This window comes from Selaginella moellendorffii, unplaced genomic scaffold, assembly GCF_000143415.4.
Source record: "Selaginella moellendorffii unplaced genomic scaffold, v1.0 SELMOscaffold_43, whole genome shotgun sequence".
NCBI classification, from domain to species: Eukaryota; Viridiplantae; Streptophyta; class Lycopodiopsida; order Selaginellales; family Selaginellaceae; genus Selaginella; species Selaginella moellendorffii.
Genome location: NW_003314304.1, coordinates 305,495 through 323,255, shown reverse-complemented (window position 1 = coordinate 323,255; position 17,761 = coordinate 305,495). Strand labels below are relative to the sequence as shown.

General features: G+C 46.6%; 7 protein-coding genes, 1 non-coding gene and 1 pseudogene across 12 annotated transcripts; 5 read left to right on the top strand and 4 right to left on the bottom strand.

The window, feature by feature from the left end:
• Positions 1–90: 90 nt before the first annotated feature.
• On the bottom strand, positions 91–3,146 carry LOC9649609 (pentatricopeptide repeat-containing protein At3g53360, mitochondrial). The gene has a single exon (XM_024685107.1). It carries the CDS (start codon positions 3,127–3,129, stop codon positions 430–432), a length of 2,700 nt encoding a protein of 899 aa, XP_024540875.1. The 5' UTR covers positions 3,130–3,146; the 3' UTR covers positions 91–429.
• Positions 137–208, top strand: TRNAH-GUG. Its single transcript has one exon. It is a non-coding gene; the product is annotated as a tRNA-His (tRNA).
• LOC9647061 (peptidyl-prolyl cis-trans isomerase FKBP17-2, chloroplastic) lies at positions 3,087–3,909 on the bottom strand. Its single transcript, XM_002979873.2, has 2 exons — positions 3,610–3,909; positions 3,087–3,552 (listed from the first exon to the last, which is right to left on the bottom strand). Exons 1-2 carry the CDS (start codon positions 3,897–3,899, stop codon positions 3,156–3,158), a joined length of 687 nt encoding a protein of 228 aa, XP_002979919.2. The 5' UTR covers positions 3,900–3,909; the 3' UTR covers positions 3,087–3,155.
• Positions 3,910–3,954: 45 nt separating this feature from the next.
• LOC9649608 (pentatricopeptide repeat-containing protein At4g02750) lies at positions 3,955–5,625 on the top strand. The gene has a single exon (XM_002980021.2). It carries the CDS (start codon positions 3,955–3,957, stop codon positions 5,623–5,625), a length of 1,671 nt encoding a protein of 556 aa, XP_002980067.2.
• Positions 5,626–5,833: 208 nt separating this feature from the next.
• Positions 5,834–7,476, bottom strand: LOC9647060 (lysM domain-containing GPI-anchored protein 2). The gene is made up of 5 exons (XM_024685116.1): positions 6,699–7,476; positions 6,529–6,640; positions 6,308–6,475; positions 6,203–6,234; positions 5,834–6,151 (listed from the first exon to the last, which is right to left on the bottom strand). The coding sequence occupies exons 1-5, from the start codon at positions 7,384–7,386 to the stop codon at positions 5,943–5,945; spliced, it is 1,209 nt and encodes a 402-aa protein (XP_024540884.1). The 5' UTR covers positions 7,387–7,476; the 3' UTR covers positions 5,834–5,942.
• Positions 7,477–10,065: 2,589 nt separating this feature from the next.
• Positions 10,066–10,966, top strand: LOC9649607. Its single transcript, XM_002980020.2, has 5 exons — positions 10,066–10,296; positions 10,363–10,474; positions 10,544–10,625; positions 10,683–10,734; positions 10,787–10,966. The coding sequence occupies exons 1-5, from the start codon at positions 10,072–10,074 to the stop codon at positions 10,850–10,852; spliced, it is 537 nt and encodes a 178-aa protein (XP_002980066.2). The 5' UTR covers positions 10,066–10,071; the 3' UTR covers positions 10,853–10,966.
• LOC9647059 (dirigent protein 2) lies at positions 10,905–11,444 on the bottom strand. The gene has a single exon (XM_002979871.1). It carries the CDS (start codon positions 11,442–11,444, stop codon positions 10,905–10,907), a length of 540 nt encoding a protein of 179 aa, XP_002979917.1.
• Positions 11,445–11,570: 126 nt separating this feature from the next.
• Positions 11,571–14,858, top strand: LOC9649606 (aberrant root formation protein 4). 5 transcript variants are annotated; one of them, XM_024685109.1, is made up of 17 exons: positions 11,571–11,635; positions 11,723–11,875; positions 11,933–12,082; positions 12,134–12,203; positions 12,253–12,428; positions 12,482–12,541; positions 12,595–12,739; positions 12,799–12,849; positions 12,921–13,144; positions 13,192–13,263; positions 13,323–13,400; positions 13,459–13,623; positions 13,680–13,731; positions 13,805–14,105; positions 14,263–14,337; positions 14,569–14,613; positions 14,679–14,858. In XM_024685109.1, exons 1-14 carry the CDS (start codon positions 11,588–11,590, stop codon positions 13,996–13,998), a joined length of 1,638 nt encoding a protein of 545 aa, XP_024540877.1. In that variant the 5' UTR covers positions 11,571–11,587; the 3' UTR covers positions 13,999–14,105; positions 14,263–14,337; positions 14,569–14,613; positions 14,679–14,858. The 5 variants fall into 5 exon arrangements, with proteins under 5 accessions (XP_024540877.1, XP_024540878.1, XP_024540880.1 ...); XM_024685110.1 differs by having other exon boundaries at positions 14,390–14,613; XM_024685112.1 differs by lacking the exon at positions 14,263–14,337.
• Positions 14,859–15,560: 702 nt separating this feature from the next.
• Positions 15,561–17,404, top strand: LOC112349819 (annotated as a pseudogene).
• The last annotated feature ends 357 nt before the right edge of the window (positions 17,405–17,761 follow it).

Below are 17,761 nucleotides of genomic sequence, written 5' to 3'. Positions count from 1 at the left end.
AACCCTAAATATGTCATCATTTTGATAAAATTACTATGAAGTTAAATAGATGTCTGTAATAAGTGATTGAATGTGAGTTTTTTATTAAAAAATAAATTAGGATTATCAAGTTAAATATATGTCTTAGTGATTGAATGTGGCTGTAGTTTAGTGGTGAGAATTCCACGTTGTGGCCGTGGAGACCTGGGCTCGAATCCCAGCAGCCACAAAGTGCAATTGTGGAAGTTTTCTAAAAAACTTTACCGGTTTTTTCTGTAAGATTCCCAAACTGTTCTCCTTCTGGGCATTTGCGGTGGGATCTCAAAAACCTGTTCTTGTGAAAAATCCTCCTTCTGGGCATTTGCTGATGATAGAATTCTTGTTCTTGTGCAAGATGGCATTTGTAGGAATCTCAAAAACTTGAGCTGTTTAGCCAAGGAACCGAGCTATCTAGGTGACGATTTCGGACAGCAGCATATGAGCGGCAGCATTCTCGGGGTCGAACTCCAAAACTTTGAGCGCTGCGTCCCTTCCCAGCTCTAGATTCCCATGAACCTTGCAAGAGCCAAGCAGGGACATCCAGGCAATCAGGTTGGGCTTAAACGGCATTCTCGCAAGCAGCATCTTGGCTTCACTCAAGTGCCCAGCTCGTCCCAGCAGATCAATCATGCAGCCGCAGTGCTCCTCAATCGGCTGGAAGCCATAGTCGCCGATCATGCTGCTGAAATACTTGCAGCCCTCGGCCACGAGCCCGACGTGACTGCATGCATGCAAGACGCTCATGAACGTGATTCGGTTGGCGGAGTAGCCCCGGTGCTGCATCTCGGTGAAGGCCTCGAGCGTTTCCACGCCATATCCGTGCTGGGCATATCCGGCAAGCAGCGAGTTCCATGTTACCTCGTCGAGCTTGGCCATCTTGTCCAGCACCGCGCGAGCTTCGAGCAGGCATCCACACTTCCCGTAGAAGTCCACGACGCCATTCGCCACCGCAACGTCGGACATGAGCCCGTTCTCGGCCGCGAATCTATGCACGGCTCGTCCTTTGGCGATGGCGCTTCCGGCAGCGCAGGCGCTGAGAACTGTGACTAGCGTGACAGTGTCCGGGACGGCGCCATCGACTTGCATTTGCTGCAAGAGCTTGAAGCTTTCTTTCCAGCGGCCGTTGAGAGAACACGCTGCGATGATCGAGTTCCAGGACGCGAGGTTCTTGTCAGGGGTGTCGTCGAAGGTTCTCCGCGCGAGGTCGCAGTTACCGTGGTAGCCATACGCTGCGACCATGGCGTTCCAGGAGGGGGTGTCTCGGTGGTGCATGCTCTCGAACACCTCCACCGCGGCGTCGAGAGTTTCGCACTTGGCGTGCATGAGAACGAGCGCGGTCTGGAACTTGACTTCGTGGTGGTAGCCGCGCTGGGTGGCGAGCTCGCGGACAATCCTCCCGGTTCTAAGAGCTGCTGGATTCGTGCATGCGTAGAGAACTGTGAGCAAGGTTGCTCGATCGGCTGGAACTCCTGCGAGCTGCATTCGATGGAAGAGAACCATGGATCGCTGGTGCTCGCCGTTCTGCGCGTGCACGGCGATCACGGTGTTCCAGGAGATCACGTTTTGGAGCCTCGGCGAGGCCTCGAACAGCCGGAGCGCGTCCTCGGCGCAGCCACACTTGCCATACATGTTCATCAGCGCGTTCCGGACGATGCTGTCCGACTCGAAGCCTTTGTCGGCGATGGCGGCGTGGATGGATCGTCCCAGCGCGAGCGAGGACGAGCCAGTGAGCGCGCTCAGGACGGACACAAAGGCCGGCTTGTCCGGAAAGAAACTCTGGCGCTGCATTTGCTCCAGGAGATCCAGCGCACGGTCGCGGCAGCCGTGCTGCGCGTAGGCCGCGATCAGTGCGTTCCACACGACGTTGTCCCGCTTCTCTACTCCATCGAAGATCTCTTGAGCTCTTCCGAGCGTTCTGGCAGACTTTCCATACATGTTGACGAGTGCAGTGGCCACCACAACGTCGGTTTCCAGCCCGCTCTCGATCACGCACCTGTGGAGAGCCTCGGCTTCTTCTTCCGGAGCCAAAGACTTCGCACAAGCTTCCATAGCCGCAAGGAACGTCACCTTGTTTGGCTTCTCCCCTTCCAGCTCCATTCTCCTGTACAGCCTGATCGCATCGTCACAGCTACCACTCTGGGCATAGGCCGCGATCATCGACGTCCACGAGATAACGTCTCGCCGAGGCATCGCATCGAACACCAGCTTGGCATTCTCGACACTGCCACAGCGGTGATACATACAAACGACCCCGTTCTGGATCGAGAGCCCCTGCTGGTTGCCACTCTGCCGGATGTGATCGTGGACGAGGCTGGCCTCTCGCAAGCTTCCCAGCTTCGTGCAAGCGCTCAAGAGCGAGAGGAAAGTGATCCTGCTCGGCGAGACTCCGTCCATGAGCATCTCCCGGTAGAGGTCGAGAGCTTGACGGGAGTGGCCAAACTGGGCGTATCCGGTGATCAGCGCGGTCCAGGAGATCAAGTCTCGCTCCTCCATCCCGCGGAAGATCGCTCCAGCGCTCTCCAGGTCGCCGCATTTGCCATAGGCGTTGAGCAGCGCAGTCGCGACGATCTTCTCGTGCTCGCAGTGGATCTCTCGAGCGCACTCGTGAACGGATCTCACCTGGTGGTCGGCGAGGCAGGAGTTGAGAGTGGCAACCAGCGCGATCTGGTTGGGAAGAACACCGTGGACGTGGAGTTTCTGGAAAAGCGCAAATGCCTGCGTGTAGTTCCCACTCTGGGCATTTGCGGTGATCATCCTGGACCAGGACTTGAGATCTCTCTCCGGCATGGAATCGAAGATCTGGGTGGCGTCATCCAGGTTGCCACAGCGGATGTACATCTCGAGCAGGAGCTCCGCGAGGATACGATTGTGATGGAGGAGGCCGTGCCGTGCGAGGAAGCCATGGATGGATTTTCCTTGCTCGTGGGCTTTGGCGTTCTTGCAGGCGATGATCAATCGCGCGCACTCTGCTGGATCAGGAGCTTGCTGCTGCTCTTGGGCGATCAGGGCAAGAATTGATTGCTCCAGAGATGTGTTGCTCGCTTGCAAATTCACGCTGCGAATGAGCCTTCCACTAGAAAGCAAGACGCCCTTCCGGTTGAATGGAAACATCCATTCTCTAGAGTTCCTGGGAGGATCTATGTGGGCGAGATCGATACCTTTCTAAGCTGGACAACGAATTCAAGCTCTTGGTCTGGATCGACTCTTCCTTGAGCTCCAAAATCTTCCCCTCGCTCGCCAAACCCTAGCGCAGGAGGCACGATCACCCTCCTCTCGCCACCGGCGTTCATCGATGCCAGCGCAAACTCCAATCCATCGCACATCCCACCAGAGTATGGCTTCGCGCCATACACGAACACCAGTGGCCTCTTGTTCCCGATCGTGTCAACGAATTTCTCTCCAGTGCTTGTCACTCTCCCCACAAGATCCACGACCACCAAATCCCCGCGCCTGGGAGAAGCCCCTCCTCCGATTACCAGGTCTGTGAATCTCACTCCATTCGGAAGCACGGTCTCTTTTCCATCTTGGATTTCCCTGCAAGAATCTCGCAAGATCTAAGCGAAAGGACGAATCTAAGCGAGGATTTCTGACCTGGAGCCTTGCTCCTCGAGGGCAACCTCCGTTCTCGTTTTGATCTGCTCGGAGATTACACCGAATGCGAGGAAGCCCACGTATCCCAGGCCTGCCCCCAGTCCAAATCTTCTTGTCAGCAACGAAGCGATCCAGTCTGTGGAGGAATCGAGCTGGATTTTGGTGCCTGGATCTTGCTTCTTTGGGGATTGCTGCTGCTGTTGCTCTTCCAGTTCACAGAGAATGCGCCTCCTGCGCGTGAGAATTCGCGATCTTGGAGTGGGAATGCGGCAGTGGAACAGAGTTGCCATGGCATGCTCTGTTTTTAGGGGAAATCCGGAGAAGATAAGATGATCCACGACCGCGATGGTGGAGAGAGCTCTTTCGTCTGGTGGGCTTTATCGCAAGCCCAGCGAATTCCTTGCACCGGATGGATCGCCCACGCAGTGGAATGGGAGCATTTTGGAATTTCCCGGGAAGGAATCGGAGAGCTCACTTTGCCAAGGCGGGCAATTGGGTAAAACGATGGAGAGCTCTCGAAAGGTCTCAAAACCCAGCGTGGTTTCGTGGAACAAAACCTTAATGGATTGCGCAAGGAATGGGAATTTGGATCAAGCAGAGAGTGTTTTTGAAAAAATCCCAAATCCAAACGTTGCATCGTTTAACATCATGATCACAGCATATGCCCAAGCTGGGCATGTCTATAAAGCGAAGAGGGTTTTTGACAGAATATCAAAACCCACCGAAGTTTCATGGAATGCAATGGTTGCGGCTTATGCTCAGGAAGGATTTCTGATGGAAGGAAGCGATATTCTGAAAAGGATGCCGAAGCTAAACTCTGTAGCTGGAATCGCGATGATGCTTGCATATGCCCGATCTGGGCATATTGACGAATCTGAAAGAATCTTTCGAGCTTTGCCAGATTCAAACGTTTTCTCGTGGAATGCGATGCTCTCGTCATACACAATCAATGGATACGTAGAAAAAGCTAGAGATTTGTTTGACAGGATGAGTGGGAGAACTGTGGTGACTTGGAATACGATGGTTTCGGCCTATGGTCAAGCTGGAAAAGTGTTAGAAGCAAAAGAGATATTTGAAGAGATGGCGGAGAGAGACCTCGTGACTTGGAACGCAGCTCTTCAAGCCTATGCCCGAAATGGGCATATCGACGAGGCAGAGAGATTGTTTGAAGAAATGCCAGTGAGAGACGTGACTTCATACACGAGCCTGATGACAGGATCACACCACAGCCTTGATCGAGCAAAGACTTTGTTTGATATGATGCCCGAGCACAACGTAGTCTCATCCACCGCAATGCTGGATCTCTATGCCCGACATGGCTATCTGGAAGAAGCAGTGGACGTGTTTGTCAAAACAAGAGAGCATAACATTCTGTCATGGAATGCTCTAATGCTAGCATACTTTAGAAACGATCTCTTTGAGGAAGCTAAGTTAGTCTTTTTTGGCATGCCTCAAAAGGACGTGGTTGCATGGAGCTCTATGCTCTCGTCATATGCCCAAAACGGGCATCTGCGCGAGGTAGGAAGCTTGTTCTACACAATGCCGGAGGAGAGAGACCAGATTGCCTGGAGCTCTATAATAGCTGCTTTTGCACAGTTTGGCCATATCCAAGATTCTATCAAGCTCTTCAAGCTCATGGTTTTGGAAGGAGTGGAGCCCGAGAAGGGCTGTGTTAGAACAGTTCTCTCGGCGTGTAGCCACATCGGACTCCTCCAGGAAGGCTGGAACTTGTTTGTGTCGATGCGAGATGACTTTGGAATAGAGCCGTCGAGAGAGCAGCTTTGTTGTGTGATTGACATACTTGGCCGGGCAGGGAAGATCAACCAAGCACAGCAAATGGTGGAGAGTTTCTCGTTCGTTCCAAATGCCGCGGAGCTGGGAACTCTCCTTGGTGCGTCGAGGCTCCACTTTGATACAAGTTGTGGAAGGCAAGCAGCCACGCAGCTCTTGCAAGGGGTCGATCCAAGTAACTCAGCAGCGTTCGTGGGATTGGCCGATCTAATCTTTGCGTCTTGACTAAAACTTGTTTCGTGCCTTGAAAGCTGCAAAGTTGGCAAAAGAACACCGTGGAAAAGCTTGCCTTTCTCGGCAAACTATGATCAAACAAGTGCGTTGTTCTCGCCTTTTGTTGGATTTGTAATCAGCCACAAGGTCCCATGACCCTGCATTATTGCTAGAGCTACGTCCTCGAATGTGAGATACAAAAGTAGATTCAAAACTATAGAAAAAAAAAGGCTCTTCTTTCTTTTCTACCAAAGAAGAAGCTTTTGAGTATATATATATACACAAAGACGCTTCTTTTCTTAAAGGAGAGTATGCATATACACCTGGATCTAGAGTAGTAGTAGTGTGAGAGATGTGAGTACTAGCAAACGCTTCTCGATGTGATGAAACGAGGAAAACGAAGAAGAGGATTGTTGAGCTGTTCCAGCATTGATCGGCGTGACTTGGTTCGAAATAATGTTCTGCGGTTCTATGATGGGCGATGAATCAGGTGTCGAGGCAGGCATGTACTGCCTGTATGTTGGAGGTGGTGATGAAACTGCCAGAGAAAAAAAACGATTATCAACGATCTCGAAACCATGAAACTTACCAGGACATGTTGATTGATTCGTGTTTTCCAAGCTGAGAAAGAAAGAGCAAATGGAAGAGTTACAAGGTTTATAGATCTATGTTTAAAGAGGAACGCTTTATATACCCAGTGAAGATGACCGAGTCGTGGAAACCATTGTACGAGCAAGACGTAACTTGACAGCCTTGGAGCGAAGCTTTGGTGGTGAATTCACCAATTTTGAGATTGCTCCCGGCGCAGCGAGGAGCTGGACATGGAAATCCGGAGCTGGATGGAGCAGGAGTGCAATCTAGCCTGGAAAAACATAGATGATCTTTCCATGATCCAAGATCTCATCATGGGTTTACCTTGGATAGTTGCAAGAACACTGGACGCATCGATCGGCAGTGATGGTATAAGTCCCGTTTGGAACCATCAATCCATAGTCCACAGCTCTCGAATCAAAGGATGACTCACAGGCTGGATTTTCCATTTTTTTTTGGAAGATGAGAGATCATTGAATTCTCAAAAAACTTGCCTGGGATTGGAACTTCGAGCACGTCTCCAGCCGCGAGGGATGATCCCTTTTGCATCCCATTGAGCTCCACGACGCTGGAAACGCTGGAATCAAACAAGCTCGCGATCTCAAACGTGGATTCCCCTCTCTGGACCATGTAAGACACGAACATCGCAGGGATCCCCTTGAAATTCCCCGCGTTGCAAGCGCAGGGGAAGGGGATCAGCAATCTCTTCCCAATTGCAACCTCCGTGCTGGAATTCAGCCCCCTCTCGCTCAAATCCCCGCCTGGATCGTTGCTGTTGGCCTGGAAGATTTGCAAGGGAGTGACCATCCCTCCGAAGACTTCATTGGAGATCGAGAAGAGCGTCTCGCCTTCCTGGCGGACAGAGTAGACGATGGAATCGGTGCGCCGGATGCCATTGGAGCAAGCGCACGAGACTGGGATCCGGAGGAGCTCCTGGGCCTGGATGATCACGTCGTCGGGCTCTGGAATCGCGACCTCGTAGTTGTTTGATCCCAGGATTTCATCGGTGGTGACTCCAAACATGGCCACCACGTTTGAGATCCTCGTGTCGGCAACAATTCGATAGCCCAGCAGCGATTTACACTTGTCCTCGCCCGAGCACGATTCGATGTAGAACTTGGAGACCGCTGTGCTCCAGAAGACTGACGCAAGAATCGCCATCACTGCAAAGGCATTCTCCATTCTCGAAATTCCTCTGTTTTCTCCCTTTTTGCTTGTTTCTTTTTTGGCGAGTGGCTTGGAAGGCACAAGTGTTTCACTGTTTGGGGGGTAGAAATATTTATCGGTTGATTAAAATCACGCAAGATTTGGTGGTGCTTTCACCATAGGTCTATTACTATATGCTAAACTTTTTTATTTCCTTCTCTCTTTCTCTCACATTTCTTTTTGTTCTTGGTTCCATTAGAGATCCTAGCTAGGCAAAGCGGTCCCTTCAAGAACAAAAGCAAGAAACAAAGCTAGAGAGAAATCGTTCGTCCTTGCATCGACTTTTCCTTGCAGCTTTACAACACACGCACAAAAGGAATAGGAACAATGAAAGGTGGTGGAATTGAGGCACCGGAAAGGTGGTCGTTCTAAACTTGTAAACAAGATCTAAAACGTCAAAAGAATAGAATGAATACGAGTTTATACAGACGTGGATTCTCTTGGCTCTTCTTGTGCTGCATGGTTTAGAGGTGTCTAGGAAAAATTCCCTTCTCCACTTTGGTAGTGGGAGACGCTCTTAAAAATGTGTGTCAAGGTTTGCGGGATGTCGTTTTCGTGAAATGCGAGAGACTCCAACCATGCCGCATATTGCATTTGTTCTTTTCCTCTTTTTCCATGCGTAAATTCTACTCCAGGCATCATCCAGAAAGTTGGAATATCTAAATCTTGCCAGCGTGATCTTTATTTTCTGCTCAAGAAGAACCCCTGCCGGCAGTAAAACTGGGTAATTGTCTAAAACGCAGTTAACTTGTGATAACATATCGATTAGTATTCAAAGCAGCTGAAAGAGAACTGAGCCAGTTGATGCCACTAGAATTGTCCATTGTGTAGCTATTGGGGAAGGCAATGCTCTCATCAAGGAGTTTCTTATTCAAATGACTTTGTTGCTGTTTCAAAATCATCAATTTGATTTAATTTTGAAAGTTTATATGTCAAAAAATTTAATAATTAGACTAATATCTTATTAAAGTTTTGATACTCCGGTATCTCATTAAATTTTTGTATACAACTACAAAAAACTTTCACACATGTGTAAATATATAATGCAAGCATGTGCAATCACATAATAATTATTATAATAAAATATAAATTTGTTATAATATTAAGTTATAAAAACATTATGTCCAAGCTGCTCTCATTAAATTGAATACTCATCCTCCCTAAGTAAGATGATGTTCTTATATAATTTTTAAAAATTATTTTAATTTCATTAAGTACAAGTAAATGAAATAAAGTTCTAAATTTATAAACAATTAGTGATTTAAAATATATTTTTAAAAGAAAAAGCTATTTTCTATTGCTAAATTTATTGAAAATGATATATATGATCTTTATTTAAATTTGAGTTTTACTAAAAAAAATACATGAGTGATAGAATAACTAGAAGGGTATATCATAATATAATATAAAGATATTATATAATAAATTTAAATAGTTTAGATTTTAATTTGTATAACCAATCCCAAATACATAATACTTGAATGTTTATATATTAAATATTTTTGGTAAGTTTTCATATCATCTATTAAATGATCTAAAAATAAAATTTAATAATTAATGATTGGAATATATATACTTAGTTTATAGTAACTTCAAAATCACTACTTTAACTTGATTTTAATATTACTATTTCACTATAGCTAATATTTTAATATTATCAAGGTAATAAAGAAATGATCATAAAAAATTTGGTATTTCCTTCTTCTTTCTGAACAATCCAAAAAATAATTAACAATGATAATTTCATTAAAAGGATGTAAAAAGAAACAAATTATCATGAATATGTGAAGTAAAATCACAATTTGCCTAGTTATTTAGTCAAATGTGTTAGCTTTTTAGCATTGCAGTTTCTTCATTATCTCATTACGTGAGTTTTAGAAAATTACTGGGGGATGGAATGCTTGATTCAACACTCTTTGACAGGTTTGAGGATAATCTTTAGTTTTTTTTTTATAAATTATAGATTTAAATAACAATTTTTAAACACAAAAGATTTTGAAGCACTTGAATGAGATGAATGGATTCATGTGTTTCTCCCCATGTTAAGGATGTTTTATGCAATTGAAGTAAATTATTATAGAAATAAATTATTTTTATTGTGTCTAATAAGTTTTCATTTTATTATTTTAACAATAAAGAAACAAATCTAGTATACATTATTGCACACTAAGTGTTAAACAAAAAAAAAAATTATATACTAAATAATTATAAAATTTCACATACCTAAATTCACTTTGGCAAATCATCTATAAAATTGGAAAGGCATTAATTTCAATTTAAGTTCATTTTAACAAAAAAATAAAAACTAACAAAAGCTGATTAGAATTCATTGTTTCTTATTGTGGTTTTCCAATAAGTAAAGAATGTAAAACTTATAAGTTTTATTTTTAATATTAAGCTTGCTTTTCTATATAAATGTAAACTTTATATAGAATTGTGGTGGTCTTTTATATATATATATATAGATTTGCAAGAATTAATGGCAATTTAATAATAATAAAAAATTGGCAATGTCATGTGGAAAACCAATATCAATTAGTAAATAGAACACTTCTAAGTGCAGTTGATATAAAGTAGATTATGACTGTAAATAGTTTATTAACCATGCTCTGAGCAACGTTTATATAAATCTTTAAGGATAAGTCGCAAAAAAGAGGATCCATGGATTGGGGCGTGGCAATTGCTCCTCTGTCCAGCTGCATTCCCAGATCGATACGGTATAGCAGGAGCTCTCTACATTGCGGGCGGCTGGGCGCTGCCAAAGACACTGTTAGACAGTTTTACAGCGCGATCAATCACAGGCAGCTAGAAATCGCCGGTGATTTGATTGCTAGCGACTGTGTCTACGAAGATCTTGTGTTCTCCAAGCCATTCGTTGGTAGAAAGGTGCTCTGCCTGGAACTTTTCCTTCCAAATGGTCTGATGAATTGTCTTTTCAATGTGAGCAAGCAGGCTATCATCGAATTGTTCGAGACATTTACCAGTTCCGTTGGTCCCGAGGTGAGTTTTGTGATAGACGAGATCAGTGATGGCAACCTGAGCGTTGGAGTAACTTGGCATTTGGGTGACTATACAAACCATTTCATCTTGGGATGCATGTAGGAAAGTATGAACGTTTTGCTGTTCTAAACAGATTGGAGAGGGAATGTTTTCCCGTTTAGCAAGGGGTGCAGCTTCTATCGCTGTGAAGATGTCTCTGGAGATTACAAGATTGTGTAAGTGATATCACCGTGTTGACACAGCAGTGTGTGAATTTCGGAAGAACCTTGCAGCTATGGGAGGGATATTGTGGAGCCAGCGTTTAAAATCAACAGTGTCGCTCTGGTAAAGAATGATATCTCAGAAGTATGGTATACCAATCAGCGTGATCTCGCAGAAAGCAATAGGGGCTGTTACGTGGTTGTTTGAAAGGTTTCCTGGGCTGGCACGAAGAACTTCATAAAAAAACCAATCAAGCAAACGCGAATGCCAAGCTCGAAGATCAATTTTATTTCTTAGTCGCGACGGATTGTCAGCTGGACACGAGCAATAACATTGGCTCCGCTGGTATGAACAACTTGAGACGTATAAACTCCCTCCATACGGTAAAACTCTCCAGTTCCACCCACAATTGGAACTCTTGTCACGGGTTGACGAAGCTCAAAACTTCCAGCGCAGCTCAAAGCACCATTCCTCCCGGCCAAGCTCACCGTGAAAGTTTCGTGAGCTTGGGATCCATCCAGCGAAGAAACCACGGCGGCTCCACGGACCCTCCCAACTTCCTGGGAGAAGTAGTCACTCCCTTGCGTCAACTTGTGATCAAACACGACCGCGTAGCCAAATCGTCCCGGAGTGCCGCCACCGATGGGAGTCTCGCTGAGAGTGGAGGTTGATCCATTTGCGCGGATGATGTGCTGGTAGAACTCGATCGTTCGATCCCTGTTGAAGTTATCTGGCAAGTGAACGAGAGATTCCTCGCGAGCAGTGATTTCCACTGCGAGGAGTGATCCCACGAAGAAGAAGGAAAGAAAGAAGACAATGTGGGAGAGTTCCATCGATCCAAGCGCTCTTTCTAGTTCTAGTTCTAGAGGCTATGGGGAAATCTATAAAGGGAGGCCTTTATATACTGGAGGGAATGAGAAACGCGCCCAGGTTTGATGTTTAAAACGCTTGGCCAGGGATAGGGTTTTCGGCAACCATGGCTTTGGTGGAGCGGCTCCGGGAGGCCGGCGATCGGTGCTGTCAGGTAAGAACGAGTCGCTGTCGGCGATGGCGATGGAGTAGCGCTGAAATCACTGGATTTTTTGCTTTTTCTTTTCCTCGATTGTCGCAGTGCGAAGGCGATGCGATCGGGGATTTCAAGCGTGTTCTTGAGTCCGCGGTTTTGGATGGTGCGCAGGAGTCCACTGGTGAGTGGGAAGGCGTGTGTCAGCGGCTGTTGCTTGATGTCAAGGCGATGCTCGATCCTAGCACGGAGAAGGGTCGAGTAAGTGATTGATCGTTTCTATCATTTTGGACTCGTCACTTTTCTCGTTTGCGTTAGATGCTTCTCGAGGCTGTGGGATGGGATTTGCCTGGTGCGATCGTGAATTATGCTAGAGTTTCAGAGGCTTGTCGAGAGGTTTCTCTGGATCTCATTGTGCTCTTGGCGGAGTCGTGCTCTCCCCGAGAAATTCTCGCTACTCTCCTGGAGGTAATCTACCTTTTTGTTGTGAATCCAGCATCTTCATACGTAACCTTGTAGGCTCTTCATATCTCCATCAAGCTTGAGGCTTTAGACCTTTGCCTTCTCCTGTTGGAGGGATTATCGTCTGGTACGCTGCGACTTATTTCTTAGAGATTTCGCTAAATGTTTTCTTTTAGTTCTTCCACGGATTCAGAGGCGCCGAGCAGAGTTTGCCAAGGAAACTGTCGATGTTCTTTTACCTGTTGCTGTTGTCTCTCAGTATCTTGACGACGATGAAGTTCTGCGGCTCCAGATTCTTCACAAGCTTCTGCAGCTATGCCAAGTTTTGCAAGAAATGTTTGCTGTCGAAAAGGTGGTGTACACTTATTCTCTTTAACGTCTTAACGTGTTTCTTTTCATGCATAGGCAGACAATCAGAAGGAAATGCTTCGCGGAATTCTTTCTTACTTCGCGCTTGTTCTTATGGTACTTTTGTCCAAGGCTCCTTTTCGCTCTTTCTAACTTTTCATCTCATTCAGACGGCCGTAGTGTCAGCTGACACTTCAGACACTTCAAACTCAGTCTCGCAGCTTCTTGAAATCTTGAAGTCCTGCGGCCTTACGGTGTCTAAGTTGCTGGATAGAAGCGTGATTTCATCATACACGGCTGTGCAACACAAGGAAGGTAATAAAAGGAAAAACAATTATGTCTATAATAGTAACTTGAATCTTTCCTTGACGCAGACGCTCATCTTTTATACGATTCAGAAGCAGATTGTGGGGCGGCACTGGCAGGTCTGTATCTATTTTTTAGCTTATTCTTTGTGCGTGCTTGCGTATGTTTTAACTAACAAGTAGAGGTGCAGCGTCACTTTTATTAAAGGACAAAACTGAGCCGCTCTGTACCCCACTGGAAGCTTTGGATGTATCAACATGGCTGTTCGGTTTTGTGCTCGAGAGAAATGGTTCATGGAAACTTGCAGAGAAAGGCCTGAAACTTATACAGTCGGTACTGGCTGTCAAGGGGGACGCATGCTTCACGGAGGACGATCATGTGACAACAGCCACGAAGATATGCTCTCTTTTGAAGGTTCACTTGTTTAATCCAAGTTGATGATTCTATGATTGTTGTTTCAGATTCTTCACGACGTGGTGATTCGTTCTCCTTACCCATCGTTGAGAAACTCAGCCTATGACGTTTTGCTGAAGGTGAGTTGTTTGCAAGCCTCTCTTTTTGTATTTTTATGCTTAAAATGGTCAATGTGCAGGTTTTGAGGAGGACAAGTGCTGATGCTAGGTTCCTGTGCTTGGTTTCTCTTGTCGGCGATGGATGTCATTCCGCAGTGGTAAAACAACTGTTTTGTTCTTTTGATTTTCTGATTGCCTCCCGCGTCGCTCTTCCAGGTTTCGCTGCTGCTGACTTTTGCGAAGGATGAGGTAGACAGTGCGTGGCGATCTGAAGGTCGTGAGCTCAATCCATTCGTAAGCGAGAGAGTTCTAGAACTCGTGGAAATAGTTCTCCGTCCCAAGGAGGGTGCCCCGCCAAACTTGCCGCAGAACTTGGATGCGGTAAGCTGGCCCGTGAATCCAGATTGTTGACTAATGTACAATAATTAATACTGCAGGTTGTTGGTGCCCTGAACTTGTACCGCTTCCTATTGCTGAGAGAGAAATCAGGTAGAGCACTAGACTAGAGCTCTCGGAAGAACCATCATGTCAAAAGTTTTAACTCGTTTCGACCTTGGAACAGGAGGAACAAACTATACGGGGATACTCTCGAGAGCGGAGCTCGTAAAGGCTAAGTCTCAGTGGCTGGAGCCATTGCGTGCAGCCATCTCTGCAATCCCTCCGGATGATCCAGAGATCGCCCTTCACGTCGACGCATTACAGATGACAAGATCCCGGTGCTTGGAACTGGTGGAAGCAGAACTGGGCCAGCCATAAAAAGCTCTCTTTTTCGCTACCGCTACAACGAAGCAAAGAACATCACACACACGCGATAACTTGAGGCGTACTCTTGGCAACGTGCAACGTGCTTGCTCATCTGCGAGGTACGTGAACGTCCCTCTTTTTTTTAAGCTTTTTCCTTTGTGAGTGAGGCGAGGTGAGTGTAGCATATAGTAGTATCTTTTGCGAGGGTGTCCCTAGTTTCTAGAGAGGCTACAAACATGGCAGCAACTTGTGTCCCCTAAATTCTGCGCATTCCAGGGGCTCTCCAGCTTATTAACGCGCTCCAGTCCACTCCAGTGAGCCAGTCCCATTATTAACATATACGTCTATGAGGTACTCCGCTCTAAACTATCAGGCTCCCTTTTAGAACAATCACCCCTCTCAGCTGCCTAATGCCGGCTAGAGGCTGCAGCCGTCCAGACCAGCATCTTTCCAGACGAAATTTTACTCGTTTTTTACTCGTTTTCTAACTCTTTTTCGAGCGGGCGAGCGAGCGATCGCGAGTCTTTCGCTCGCTCTCGCCTCGTCTCATCTCATCTCACTTATTCTTATTGCTTTGCTCAGGCTTTGACGACTCAAGGGTGATTTACGTGAAGATTTCACGTACAGGTTCGTATCTCTAGCCATTTTTCATTGCCATTTTTTTAACCATTTCTCCTGAATTTTCCTCACAGGATTTCAGGCTAGAAACTCTAGGAGGTTCGACTTTCTATGAGCTTTCACGGGACCATGCCAGGGGGGTGAAGTAAACTGATATGTACTTTTACTTTGGCACATTCTCTTACGGCGTGGGTGTCACTGTTGTTGTGCTCTCCTGTGGATCATTAAGGCATTATTATTAGGGTTCTATTCTAGCCCCGTGTACGTCTATGAGATACATACGACTGCTAATTACTATATGTTCACAGAGAATCACAGGTATGGGGTGGTATTTCTAACTTGGCATTGTTTACTCACGGGCTTGAGTTACTCGCAAAGAATATCCATCGTGGAAACAGTTGTAAGTGTCGTGGAAGAAAAGTCTGGTTAGATTATGTTAAAATGGAGTAAGCGTGAGAAATTCTTACCGATTCGTGTATTTGGAAGTCTTTGCATTTATGGAGGTCGTGCTTAGTGTTTGCGGTTTGCTAGACGGGTTCCGTCAACCACCCACGATCATACAAGGCAATACTTTTTAATCTCTACGCGGGCGCTCGTACGGAATCGCGGTTTTCGTGGCTGATAATCACGGGTTTTTAAAATATAAACCTTTGTAGCGAGAGGGAGAAGTGCTCTGCAAGGAAAAGCCAGGGAAGAAAAGGGGGGGAGAGATTTTCAGCAGGGAGACAAAACGAGCCAGCGCAGGAATCAAAAGCGAGCGAGCGATTCGTGTTTTGTCCAGGGATATATAACTTGGAGTCGTCCATCCAGCAAATCTTCTTTCCCTCTCGCGCTTTTGTACATATCCGGCTCGATCGATCGATCTCCTTCGGTCTGACTTTGAAAAGGAAAAGTCGAGAGGGAGGGGAGGGGTGGAAGCTGCGGGCGTGGGCTTGTTTTGTTTATAATCTCTGGGAATGGTGGTCATGGTCTCGCCGAGGAACAGCAGTGGCAGAGGAAACAGCAGCAGCAGCAGTAGCAGTAGCAGCAGTCGCGGCAGGAGTGCGTTTTCTCTTTTGGATGTGATGCTCAGCGCTAGCTGCGTGTGCTGCTCTTGCTTACTTGCATTGCATCCTTTGGTCCACTGCGCACCCACAACAGCGATGGCTGCTTTGGTGAGCTTGTAAGCAATCTCTCTCTTGTCGAGAGAGAGAAAGAGAGAGATAGAGAGCGAGAGAGAGAGAGAGAGAGATAGAGCTCTCCTCTCCTCCTCCTCCTCCTCCTCCTAGGAGCCATTCTCTATACTTTCCTCTTCTTTTCTCTCTTTGCAATTGCGGCTCTCGAGATCTCTAGGCTACCTTCTTTCGACGCAGAGCTCGAGAATTTCCACCCCAATTCTCCAAATCGAGCAGCGCCCACGTCGCCGGAGGGCGAATCGCCCCAGCCGACAGATCTGGATTTGGAAATCTCAGCAGCCAGCCGACAGCCCAGATCAGCCGTGGAGCAGAGCATCGCATCGCATCCCCTCGCCGCAACGCAACAAAAAAGACCATTAACGACAACAGTATGATCCTCGTCCTGCTCCACTGGAGGAGGAGCTTCCTCCTCCTCCTCGTCACTCTATTCGTTCTTCTCCTCTCGAGTCACAGCAGCCACGCGCGAGAAGCTCCAAGATTGTTGCCATCTTCTTCCAATCTCCTCCAGAGCCACCACCACCAAAATCGGATGGATCTCTTGGAAGTGGCGCTGCCGCCGGCACAGAGCCCCGATTCGAATCATCCAGCTGAGGATTGCGATCAGGGCAGCATAGGCGCGGAGTGTAGCCCTCCCTCGGACAGCTCCTTCACGTCCAACAAGAGGCTCGTTCCCACAGGTCCAAATCCTCTCCACAATAGATGAAAAGCGCGATAGAGTCACAGATTTTTTGCTTGATCCTTGGGGAAAGGCTAGGAATGTGGGAATAGAGTGAGGCGAATTGTCCAGATCGAGGCTGGGAGGGGATTGATTCATCCATTTTCGCTTTTTTTGTTTCTTGGTTTGGTGGTTTCTGAGAGGGAGTAGTGGAAGAACAGGGGAATTTTCTGGAGAGATCTTCAAGGCGGCCTGGAATTGAGGATAATGGGGCTCAATCGAATCATTCACTCCATCCCAGTGTCAATCAAATCAGCCAATCAAGGCTGGGATTGATCCAGAGCTTCGCAAATTTGAAAGAAGACATCGGTCAAAGTGAGAAAGGGAGCTGTTTTGGGAAGAGGCAGCCACACACAATCTGAGCGGCAGGAACAGGGCAGGGCAGGGTTTTTGAGCTTCTTGTGCTCTCCAGAGGAGCCAAAAAAGAAAAAAAAAAGAAAGAAAGAAAGAAAGAAATCGAAGGGGAGCCATCTCTGATATCACATTCGTTGATTGATCGCGACGTGAGAACGGCAGCTGCAACAGCAGCACAGGCATTTAATCGAGAGAAAGAGAGAGAGCGAGGGAAAAATTTCCATCCCTTATCTCTGATTCCTCTCATCATGATCGTGATCTCTTCTCTCAGCTCTCTCGGCTCTCCTCTTCTCTGTTCTTCTGGGCTGTGATTTCTCCTCTCCGCCCAGCACGCGATCTTATGATATGAGACTGATATCGTTTCGATTCGCTTCTTCGTGGATGGATCATTCGGCTCACAGTCGCAAGCAAGGCATCAAGCGAAGGAAAACTTCGAATTTGCGACAAGAGCGCAGATGATGTTGATTGATTGCCAGAAGAACTACAACAACGTAGGCTGTACATAGCAAGTCTTTGACACCATACAATACATTCACGTACATTTCTTTTGTCCGTATTTTATTTGTTTGCGGATTGTCGAAAACTTTGGAGAATCTGTGACTTGTTCTTGCCGATTAGCGTGCTGATCAAGCACAGAGTTGATTCTCTTCATGCTTCCATGAACATCTTAATCAAGACCGAGACAAGAAAGAAAGAAAAAAACTAACACCCGACCCGACGTGTCGATCGCCAGTCTCGCGCTCGCCAGCCGGATGAAATTCATTTCCATTTCGTTTCATCTCCTCACAATCAATTCAATTCAATCGATCGATCGAAACGACAATGCAACGCTGCAGCCAGGGGATGTGATCAATCAATCCTTCGCGTTATGGGTGGTTTTTGTCATCAATTTCCGCTTCCCGCGACTTCCCGT